The sequence below is a fragment of the Lepidochelys kempii genome, chromosome 1, assembly GCF_965140285.1.
Source record: "Lepidochelys kempii isolate rLepKem1 chromosome 1, rLepKem1.hap1, whole genome shotgun sequence".
NCBI classification, from domain to species: Eukaryota; Metazoa; Chordata; order Testudines; family Cheloniidae; genus Lepidochelys; species Lepidochelys kempii.
The window spans coordinates 140,649,369-140,661,690 of NC_136380.1; the positions used below are offsets into that span (position 1 = coordinate 140,649,369).

General features: G+C 40.0%; 1 protein-coding gene across 7 annotated transcripts in view; it reads right to left on the minus strand.

Annotated features, from left to right (window-relative positions):
• MAP3K15 (mitogen-activated protein kinase kinase kinase 15) overlaps nt 1-12,322 on the minus strand; it is a 137,187-nt gene that overhangs the window by 55,542 nt on the left and 69,323 nt on the right. For all 7 annotated transcript variants that reach the window (XM_073356755.2, XM_073356736.2, XM_073356727.2 and 4 more), the window contains 6 exons: nt 11,484-11,590; nt 4,849-5,019; nt 3,028-3,140; nt 1,804-1,963; nt 955-1,105; nt 504-611 (listed from right to left, as the gene is read on the minus strand). In XM_073356755.2, coding sequence (XP_073212856.1) covers nt 504-611; nt 955-1,105; nt 1,804-1,963; nt 3,028-3,140; nt 4,849-5,019; nt 11,484-11,590 — 810 coding nt within the window. The remainder of the gene's footprint in view (nt 1-503; nt 612-954; nt 1,106-1,803; nt 1,964-3,027; nt 3,141-4,848; nt 5,020-11,483; nt 11,591-12,322) is intronic.

Genomic DNA, 12,322 nt, shown 5'->3' on the forward strand with positions numbered 1-12,322 from the left:
CCGGCTCATTACCTTATATCTTCGTTCATGCTGCCCTCTACATTTGGAAAACCTTTACAATTTCAACAATGCCATGCACATTGTGGTGCTTTATCAATAATAACTAATAATGAATGTAGGTTATGCCTGAATTGTATCTCTGTAAAATCATGTGCTAATGTAAAAAACAAAACTAAAGAGGATAATAGTATCAAACCCACTACCCAAAAGGACTTTGATAGAGCATGTTCTAGTGAAATGAGCCCAGGACTGGGAGCCACAAACACCTGAATTCTAATCTGAGATCAGCTACTGAATAATCCCATATCTGCAAGTCATTTCACCTTCTCTATAGTACCTCAGTTTCCCAATGTGTAAAATGGAGATATTAATTATCCTACATCACAGGGATGTAGAAAGGTTTAAAGTGTTTCTAAAGTGCTCCAAAATCCACAGGTGAAAAAGGAGCCATATAAGTACAAAGCATCATTCGCGATATGAAATGTGTTTGCCATGTGTCTTACCACTTCAGGGGGCGAGACATGCCACAGAGAGACAGTTCTCTCTTCTGCTTCATTGTTGATTGACACATATGCAGGCTGGTAGACCTTAGTTGGTTCTATCACTAAAACCTAAAAAAACCCAAAGTTCTGTTTAGTGAACTGTAACAGCAACTATACCATAAGATGTCAAGAAGAATAATGATATAGGATAATAAGCAATCTCAAACCAGACATTAAATATATATTTTTTTATTTTATAAAAATCCATGTTTTTTCCCTATTTACAATAAAACAATATTATTGTGGTATTTGTTATTGGGCATCAGAAGAGGGCATCAGACGTTCTTAGGTTGGTCAAATGACCTCTTAGAAGAAGGGAGATTGAAAAAATGCTAGATTTTGGTTAGTGCCATTCAGTAAGATCTGGAGAAATTAGGATTTATATGTTACAACACTTATTTAGGCATCTTACTGGAAATCTCAGTCCATTAGTTGTTTCTTTCGTTGCCTCAAAAATGATATCTAACCAGAAGTTCAGTCTCTCTTGTCTGGGAGAATGCTCGATGGGGAGTTTCTTGAAACGCTGAATTAACAACAGGTTCTGCACTAATGACCTCAAGTACCTAGAACACATACAGTCAGTCAAAGGTTGGGGGGCAAGCGGGGGGGAAGGGAGAGAGAGAGAGAGAGACTGAATGACTCAGAATCCCCCTCCCCTCCCCTCACCAAGCTTTTCAATAAGTTAGTAGCTCACATGTAATTTCAAACAAAATTAAATGTATTCTACAAGATACGGTCATTTACATATGACAGTGTTGACTTTACAGATTTATAGGCCTGATATCAAGCTTAGACATGAATCTATAGTATGCTTTTGTGCACATCTGATTTGAGAAGTACATGGTTACATGGATCCCTATGTAGTGATGCCAATGGACTGATCACATGTGGGGGCAGAATTGGTTGCGCATATCAAAACTTAGAAGAGAATTCTACTTCCGTCTGAGTCATCTCCACCATTCTCCTTCCCTTAACATACACATTTCAGGGGAATCTAAAACCAGCTCTATCAGTCTGATGGATAATTTTATTTTCTATCAGACTAAAACCACAATAAAGAATCAAGTTCAGATTACAGAGGTGCAAAAATTTGAGATTTAGAAATGTATTAAGTTATCTGGTTCATCCAATTGTCTGTGTAGGATTGTTCCCTACTGGACATTTTCTAGTATTTTGTCTAGTCTAGTTATAAAAATCCCAAAAGATAGGGCTTTTGACCCAGACGATATATGTACATTTAATGTAAGCACACACTACTTACCAAACTGGAGGCTTCAGTTTGAACAGTTTCTCCGCTGCTTGCACTGCCTTACCAATGTCGCTGGCCAGCATGCTCACACTGAAAAACTGTCCCACATCCCAATAATTATTCATTTTTTCCAAGCTTCCTTTTCTTCCCAACAAACTGTTCAGCCGCACACCTGGGAAATTTCACATTGAAAGAAAGCTTCTATTTTAAATTAAATTTTTGCCTATTATGCTATCACTATAACAATGATCATTCAAAGGTGGAATTGTCCTTAATGAAAGAATGGGGAGTATTTACTCCTACCTGGAGATTATGAGCCAGATGTTTGACCCCATTAAGGCTACTCTGTACAGCTGTGGTGACAAAACGCAGCCTTAAACGTGGCTCAACTGGCCAGTGAAGGATTTTTTGTGTATAGGGCCCCTGTAGGAGCTCTTACACTACCTCCCTCCCGGCTCCGAGTGTAGGGGATGTACCTCGGTGTCCCTATGCCCCAGAGAGCCCCACCTGCTGGAACAGTCCCTAGGTCAGGAGCTGGTGCAGACTGGTCCCAGGATTGAGGTGTAAAAGTGGTTAAAAAGCCTCTTTTGCATCCCCCTGACCTCCTTCGCTGCAGGAAGGGCTGTTCTGGTGCAGCTGAGGATCCGAGTCCAAACGTAAAAGTTTGATTTTTGGCTATTACCTTTCTAGAACGCAACTGAATCTACAATACAACAGTTTTATTTTATAGATTTATTTATATCAGGGAGTTCAAGCTCTTAAACTTTGGGGAAATTAGAATCTGAGTTGGGCAATTGGCTCCTAATTCTGTAATGGGCTAAACCAAATTCATCTCTGCACTGATACGGGGGGGGGGGGGGGGGGGGAAGGGTCATCTACCTGATTAAGTGTCTGCAGTGACACACAGTGTCCCTTAACTTATACCTTTGTTGCAACGTCAGCTCTGAACCACTGCACCATCTTCCTCCACCTCTGCTGTGTACTCTAATTCCCGCCCCGTGCCCAGGGCTCCTGAAGGGGTGGCACAGAGCTGTCTCTGCAGCAATTGTAGGGGCTACTCTTATCTGGGGTCTGTTCCCTGGGGCAGATTTATGCTTCTTCTGTGGCCCCTTTTATGTGGGTGTAGCTGGCATAAAGGGACCAAGGGGCAATGATGAATACACCTCAGACCCATCTCTGCAAAATAAAATTGAACTGTTCTTTATTAAAGAGAACACAAACTTCTTGTTTTTTTACCTATTTTTCTTAGTTCCATAGAGGTTTCAAACTGCTGCCCTGCCACAATCAGCAAAACTGCAAGGTTAATTCCAGAATACAGACTTGACTGGAGCTCAAATCCTTTGCGGTACCTGCAGAGACAAAGGGTCTAGAGCTCATGTCTTACTGTGCTTTAAACATAAAACACAGCACAGTTGAGAAAAAAGGGGCTCATAGCCCCCTGGATGAAAGTATTTTTAGGGACCGTGTAACAAGTTCATTACTTTGTACCAACACCAGTGGGTCTCAACCAGGGGCACACAGAGGTCTTCTAGGGGGTACACCAACTCATCTAGATAGTTGCCCAGTTTTACAAGCTACATAAAAAGCAGTAGCAAATCAATACAAATTTAAGTTGCATACAGATGACTTGTTTATGCTGCTCTATATATTATATACTGAAATGTCAGTACAATATTTATATTCCAATTGATTTATTTTAAATTATATGGTAGTAATGAGAAAGTAAGCAGTTTTTCAGTAATAGTGTGCTGTGACACTTTTGTATTTTTATGTCTGATTTTGTAAGCAAGTAGTTTTTAAATGAAGTGAAACTTGGGGGAATGCAAGACAAATCAGACTCCTGAAAGGGATACGATCATCTGGAAAGGTTGAGAGCCACTGATTTAACCTGTCGTCAGAGAAGAAAGGAGAGGAAAGGAGAGGAGAGGAAAATATCTGCATACAATTTTGTATCCCATCAATTTGCATGATTTGGAAGAAGGAAAATCTGAGTTAGTTATTTTAAAAAATTAACATTTAATGCAACAGAATGTCATTTTATTCCATTGGTGATATAGGAATGCCAAGGAAAATGCAGCAAGATGCTCTTTCTTAGTGAGAATTTTACATAAAGAGCTGTGCGTTACACATGTTCTGTTACTTTATGTCTCTTTGCCCCAAATCCTGTTCCTTAGTAGCAAATCTCCCATGAACTTGGCTAAATCATCTAGGGCCAACTATTTTTATGCATTTATTTTATTTCAGGAGAGACCCATTTACATCTTGGGGGTTCTTTATTCCCTGCACATTGTAATATTACTCTTGCTTGAGACATCTCTTCTGAAAAAAAAAAGACAGTATTTTACAGTAACTATCCAGAAAATACACCATTAATCTGTATTGCAGAAGTTTGAATAATTACTGTACAATATGCGGCTTACATCTCTCTCTCTCCCCACATGTGTGCACCGTGACTGCATTAGCAGACTTTATTATGGAGTTTATCAACGCAGCTCCTTAAACTCACTGGACAACTTGCTATTGAGCAACATGAGACATCTCCTTTCTCAGCACCCCCTCATGGGACTGAGGATAGAATTCCTCCCTGTGCAGAAGACCAGCATGACTCCGATACACTACCTGCATCTCACTTAAACCCTCAAAGTGGGGTTTAAGTGAGATGTAAATAGCGCTAGGTCTTCTGTGGTGTCTCTGCACAGAGGTGACTTTTACCCTGAATTCACTGTTTGTGCGGCATTCCCAACCCATACCAATACACAGAGAAGAGTAAGAGACCAGGAATTTGTTTGCCTTAAAAAAAACAAAACAAACAAACCACACTAAGATACAGTTGGCCAAAATGGAGATCCTGACTCAAAGTTTTCTCAATTCTGACTAAACCAAGTGCAAATTTTACTTCAGTAGGAGTTTGCTTAAATAAGAACTGTGAGGAAGTAAAGACCTTGGAGTTTAGCCTTATAATTTGGCATAGTCTTGTTTAGATAAATTCTGCTGTTTTTTCAAAGCCAGATGAAAAACTTTGAAAATGCTGTTAAATGGGTTTGCTTTTTCTGTTACCATTCAATGGCAATGTCTCGGCTACTGGTATCTTTACAGTCAGAATCAAGGAATATGTCCTTGTAGATTCTCCCGCACAGGCAGAACATATCTGGAGCAGGGTGATCACAGGTCTGCAGGACTTGAAGCATCACTTGTAATGCCTTCCCTCTGTCGCCTGTATTGTTCCTTCTAAAATCAATGCAGAAAATGACACAAATGAGTTCAAATCCAAAACAGCAAGTTTGAGATGCACAGTAGATTTAGTTTTTGCTATCATTCCCCTGAAATGTAATTGTGTATTGGCTGGTAGAAATGAAACTCTGTTGTCATAGGGGAACTACTTGTTCTTCCATCCATGAATAGACAGGTGTTGGGCATGCTGTGAAAGGGAAAACAGCACTTCACATGAGGCTCAGTCCGCACAACAGTTGCTACAGGGTAACAGTCGTATTTCCATGGTAGTCAATGGGACAACTCACTGTACTATGCCTAACAGTGTCTACAGGCATGGACCCATAATTCAGAAGTGACCACCACCAGCCAGTCCTGTGGTGATATTGACTGGCTGTGCAGGAAAGCCAGGTTGATCTCTCTTTGTCCAGCAAGACGAGGGAGATCAACATGAAACCTTTGGGGAAACAGATATTGAGGGACATAGTACTGAAGTGAACTACTTTAATTCCTTGATTAATTTGTGGAGGTAAGAGATAAAAAGTGTAAAAGATCTAAAAATTAACAGCTGTAATGAGCATCTAATTAAATGTAACATTTAACATGTAACATTCATAGTCATCACAAAAATCAAGCTAGTAAAATATTATATACTCTTAACATTTTTGTTAACATAATTTCAGAATTCCTGGCTAAATAAACCCAGATTTACCTTGTAGTTTTCAGTAAATTTAAAACTCACTCTCACTATTTACATCAAAAAGGCATGTGTGAACAGAAAAAAAATGTCAGTGTGAACAGGAAAAAAATGTATTTGCAAGTGAAAAGCAATCCTGGTTTTAGAGCTTAAAATCCACTTACCAGCATTTTGCTAATCACTAGAATTCAAACTATTTTCCAACCCATTTTCAGATCTGCTTATGGTTTCCTGATCCCTAGTATCTAGGTATACAGAAACAGACTTACGCTTAAGAACATCTATGCTTACTTTGTCAGCAATGCTAGGGGCTCAGAGCTGCTTCTGGTAATTTTAGAAATTTTTTCCGTTGAAAGGATTGTACCTCCAGTAAAGCTGTCCAGTTCCTTGGGTAACCAGCAGATGGAACAGGGCCCACGAAACATACATACAGCAAAACATGTTCTTCTGAGTGTGAGACGTGCAGGATAAAAGTGTAATATGGCTATACAGATTTGTAACTAGTTCTCTACATTTTTTGTTGCCTGTGATGCCAGAGGCATGATATAAACTGTACAGTAGCAAGTACCAGAGAGTTTTAAAAGAGTGCATTGTTTCTTCAGATTGAATTTGAACTACTGTCATGAGAACATGAGTTAGTCTAATCCATCATAAATATAAATACAACCATTCATAAAGTAATTGGCATTCAAAAGCAGCACTTTCTGTTTACTGTGACTTAATACATTCTGGAACACTTACTTGCACTAATAAAAAATAATCAATATGCATATCAAAGCAGTCTTAAAATGAGGATGAGGTCTGATAATGACTGCTGAAAAAATAGCATTACAGCATTACAATATTTATTGCATCTCAATTACTCCATATCAGATTTGCACAGTTTATAAATACAGATGAACAACCCAAAGTATCACTAAGTATATTAAAATCTACAGCAAGAAATAGGCCTAGAATTATTTACAGCAGATACTTTAGTGGTGTTCCACATACACTTTCATTAAAAACACAGTACTGATCCCACTGAAGGCTAATGGGGTTATATATGTGTCAATGAGGGTATAATTTGGCCTGCAGATCCTTTAATACTGGTGATAATGCATACGTGATGAGAACTCAGCTTGACTTTCAGATTATAGGTTGAACTTGCAGGGCTCTAGTCAGGAAAAAAACATTTTTTCTTGAAATTCTGCAAATGTTAGATACAAATCATATAATAAATATAATATAATGAACTGCATATAATATATGCATATAATATAGACACATAATAAACTGCATATCCCCATGATGCCATTTTTACAGAAGAATTGCATTTTAAAACACTTATTGCTTTTTAAGGAGAATAATTTCCTATGGCTTTCATTACCAGTAATAACTAGTTATTTACTAATGAATCCCTTGTATAATGTTATTCCCATCACTTGCTAATAGCTTCTCTTTGTATGCTAATACATTGTTAATAATCAGTGATTGCATCCTCCCTTATCTTTAATATGAGTAAAGATGGAACTGGGTGGGGGCTAAAAAGATATCACACACACCAGAATGTTGAATAGCAGGAGCTGTAATATCTCTACCCTTCGCCTTATGCGAAGGCTGAACTCGGCCTTAAGGTAGCTGTAGTCTGCTCTGTTTTTTGAAAAATCAGATGTAGCCCTTGGGCACTGGGCAAGCTACCAATGCAGCCATCATTTGAGCAATATTTGGACTGTCCTGGTTGGTCTGTAAGGACCTCTTCAAAATATTAATTAAATCATTTTTAGTTGATGTGACTAAACTTTAAATCACCTATGGACAGCCATAATGTTAAAATTCTAGCTGATAGTGAAAATTTAGACTTTATTAATATTCAGACAAACTACTGCAGTAAGTAAAACAACAAAGAGCCAACCTAATGTGCCATTTAATCATTCTCTTAGTATTAAGCTATCTAATTACAGGCAAGTTAAAGCTCTACCCTAGCCTCTAGACAACCCCCTCCCTACCCAACCCTCAGTCTCCCTTCCTGGGCTTCTCATCCAATCTCAGTGTCTCCGTCCCTCTCCAGCTCTCTGCTGCATTCTCTTTACTCAGCCAGTCCCAGTTCTACGCCCACACTTGTCTCCTCATCAGATCTGTCTCCCTTCCACTCTCATCTCCTATCCCCGGCCCCACTGATTCTCAGTCCCAGTCTCCTTACCCCCCCTCCTTACTTACCCATTCTCTCCTCCCCCTGCAATCTGGTATCAGTTGCCCCTCCTCCCATTGCCCAGTCCCAGTTTCCTTGTCTCCCTGCTCACGGCCCCAGTCATTCCTCCAGCCCAGTCCAGGCTATGTCTACATTTAAAACACTATAGCAGCACAACTGCAGCTGCACCACTGTAGCACTTCGGTGTAAATACTCACTACACTGACAGGAGGCGTTCTCCTGTTGCTGTCGTTATTCCACCTCCCCAAGAGATGGTAGCTCAGTTGAGAGAAGAATTCTTCCATCGACCTAGTGGTGGCTACACTGTGCATTAGGTCAGATTAATGAGGTTGCTCTGGGGTGTGGATTTTTCAACCCCCTGAGTGGCGTAACTGGGTTGATGTAACTTTTCCATGTAGACCAGTCCCCCAGTTTCCTTTGAGAGCCTCAGCTTTTTATCAACCTTGCTTAATCTACTCCTCCCTAGCAGGTTCAGCTCTTTCCCTTCTGCACTGCATTGACAGCACTGGAGAGACAGTCTCCAGTGTCTCAGTTCAGGTGCCCAGGCTCAGCACAGCCTGCAGACACAAAGACTTGCAATGGCAGGGAAAGTTCTGCTCAGCCCAAGTTAGAGCATGCCCAGAGCTGATGGAGTTCTGGGAAATTCAGCTGTTAAAACCTAAGAAGTCTCCACTAAGCATGTGCAAACTGTGATTTTTCTAAAGCTTTTAGATTGACCAGATGTGAGTGGAATTTCATGGGGAAGGGAAAGGCACATTCCTGATACAAAGGGCCCCTACCAAATTTCAAGTCCCTGGCTCCAAGGCATGGAAATGCTAGAGCTTTTCAGAGAAAAGCTTAACAGAATTTTTTAACATGGGCAAAAGGAACATAAGTTTTTTCTAACCTTGTTCTCTGAAATGGCTGAATCATTTTGGGTCAGTTTCTTCAAACAGTTTCAATCTGAGGCAGACACATGATGACTCATGAGAACATACAATGGGAAGATTGCGTAGGAACCACTGTATTGACGGCAGAGGACAAAATGTGGTTGTATCATCATACCAGACATATCAGATTCCTACAATCCGTTATTCTGTTATTACTTATGATGCATGTTGTTCCTGATGCACTTTATTGTAGATTCTGGGTAATCTTTACCCTGTTTTGCAAGGCAAGAATCAATATCTTAGGTATAACTTTTCTTGTGAATACTACCAAAATTCAATAAAACAGGAATAAAAAAAACAGAAAGTTAACAGCACAAGCAGGCTGTAGAAAAAAGTAGTTAACAATTAAGTTTTTAGGATGACCAGATATATGAATAGACCTGGTCTAAAAATATTTTCAAGTCCAAAACAAAGCTTCAGTAGCAAATACATTTTGAAAATTGCTGAAGGGAAGTAATTTAAAAAGATTATTCTTTGATTGGACCAAAAAAATCTATAAACAGGAGAGAGTACTTTTTGCATTCTCGCTGTTGGAAAATTAGTTGTTTATTTCTAGGAAACTATTTACCATAATACATTTCCTAATCATTTCCAAAAGAACATAAGAATACCATACTCGAGCAGACTGGTAACTCAGCGCAGCATATGTCGATGAGAATAGGTGCAGATCATTTTGCATGGGTCTTTTACAGAACTCTAACTCCATCAATATCTTCAAAAAGATGCATGGGATTTAGTGGCACTAATATACTAATCATACAATAACTAATCATACCACTAATAATAACAATGAATTATACAAATAATTAACAACAACAACGAATCACACAAATAACTAATAACTAACTCTGCACCGTGCAGATAGCTACTCGCTCCAATTCCCTGCCCCCAATTCCCTCCCAGGGTATGTCAACATGTCAAGCTGGAGGTGACATAGCTGTGGTAGCTACGATTAAGTGTAGCCACAGTAGTATGAGCAGTGGGAGTGGCTAGCCATCCAAAGTATGTGCCTAATTGTGTCGGATGGGAACATACTCTGGGAGGTTAGACCCTCCCACTGTTCATGCTATTGCCGCTACACTGTATCAAGCTAGTGAACTCATCTGATCACAGCTAGCATGAGTATGTCTCCAAGCTGGCGGCATCAATTCCAGCTCAAGAAGTGTAGAAATCCCCCACTCTTCACCTTAGATTCACTCCACACATGCCCCTTTCCCCCTCCTCTCCTTTCCCCCCAGTCCCCTTCCTTTCAATGTCCCCTTTTCCTTCCCTTCAGCTCATCCTCTCCTAACTAAACCCACAATAAATGAATAAATAAACAAACTGTGGAACTAACATGACATTTGCTGCCATCCCACTGTTCACTCTGCTTGTGTGTCTACCCTGTCTCTCTGTTGTCTATTTAGACTGTAAGCAGGGGCTGTCTACTACACTGTGTTTGTACAGTGCCCAACACATGGAGCCCCATTCTTAGTTGGCCCTAAGGTGCTACCACAATAAACATGATTAATTAATAAACTTTACTGCACATATGCAAATGGCAGCTTTTTGCAGCTCATAACCTGGTCAAACCTAGATAAATTTTCACAGAGACAATGAAAAGTATTTTTCTGGCCCCAGGACTAGCTCTCTGACCAATTTCAATTTCCTACATCAAATTCCCAAGTCAATAAAGGTGTTCAAAAAAGTCACCAAAAATTTTAGATGGGGGGTCGGGGGAGACAGTTTTGAGAAGCTTCATTCTCAGAAAGCCTGAATCCCTTTTGCTGAAACACTCACACATACATAAAGGTACAATGAAGTGGGCACCAAAAATGGAAAATTTCAGCTATATTCTGGGAGAGTTTTAAGAATGTTGTGCTGTACTAAGTGAAATGCCTTACAATAATCTAAGTATATTACATGTATACAGTTACTTTATTATCAACCAAACTTGTAATCTCATCAAAGAACAAAATCAGGCTTGTTTGACAAGACCTATTTTCCACAGAAACAAGCTAAAAGCTTTCTTACTATAATTTTAAAATGCAGTAGCCATTGTAGATAAGTGCTATGGAAAGACCAGCCTAGAGGAATACAGGGAGAAAACAGAACATTTATCTTTGTCAATTCAGGAGAGGTAGAGTGGATGAAAGCAGGAAGGCTCAAATGGGCTTTTCTTTCCTCAACTGGAGATACAATGTACAGTTCAACTACCACTTGTCACTGATTACTTTAATAACTCACCCATGTTTCCTTTTTGCTAAATTGCTATTAGTTAAAGGTAAACAAGAAATCAACCATTTAATGAATTTGGGCCTGATCCAAAGCCCACTATAGTCAATGGAAGTTTTTCCATGGACTTCAGTGGGCTTTGATTCAGGTCTTTTATCCAGTCTTGTGGGCAGGCTATTCTTTTACCAAATGGGGGCTGTTTGAAAGCTGCACTGAGATTTCAAATGTTAAAAGCTGTCCTGACGCAAATGGATTAACACATGGTTATGGCAAACAAAGCAATTTATTTCATAAATATCATCCCCAGTGGTGTGGGTGTGAGTGAGAAAGATGTTACACATATATGCATGCACACACACACACACATGCAAGTATATGCACATACATTTTAAATTTGTGCATATAGATATACACCTATAGAGAATGCAAAAAACCTAGCAGTTATCCTTACCGATTCAATGCAAATGCATAATGAAATTTAATGTTGTGCTGATCAGCCAGATCGCAGGTAGGCAGCATTTCCAGTGTTTCCACCAACTTCACCATAGCATCATAGTTCTGATAACAATAAAAAAAATCCAAAGAAAATATCACTAAACCAAATCATTTGATCATATTCCCAGCTGGATCAGGCTCTTCACTTGGAAACGTAAATCAATTTAGTTACAATAATAATTACTGGTCACTGTGGACAAGGACAACTCACATTCATTAACAGGTGAGGCAGAGGCGCACAAGAAGTAGTTCCTCACCTTGTGCAGTAACGATGGTTCCTTGAGAGGTGTTTCCCTAAGGGTGTTCCACTGTAGGGGTGCTTGCTTTCCTGCGCTGCTGACTGGAGAACTGTGGTAGCCGTGTCCATTAGGCCCGCACATGCATGCTCTCTCCTTGTGCTCCGCTAAAAGGCTAGTCAGCACGCGCGGGCTGACCCCGCTCAGTTCCTTCTCTACAGCAGAGTCACTGACAAGAACTCCGAAGGAAGGGGGCAGAGGGTGGGTTGTGGAGCACCCATAGTGACAAACATCTCAAAGAACCATCGTTACTGCACAAGGTGAGTACTGTATATACTCGTTCATTAGCCCATTTGTTTATAAGCCAACCCCCCAAGATGGATACGTAAAAACAGAAAAAACTGTATGACCCTTTCATAAGCTGACTTTGGCTCCTGGCCCATTAGGCGCCACTTCCCGCAGCTCCCATTGTCTGGAAACGGAAACCGCAGCCACTGGGAACTGAGGGGCTCTGTGCCTGCAGACGCTCCAAGTAAACAAAACGTCCCAACCCGCCAGT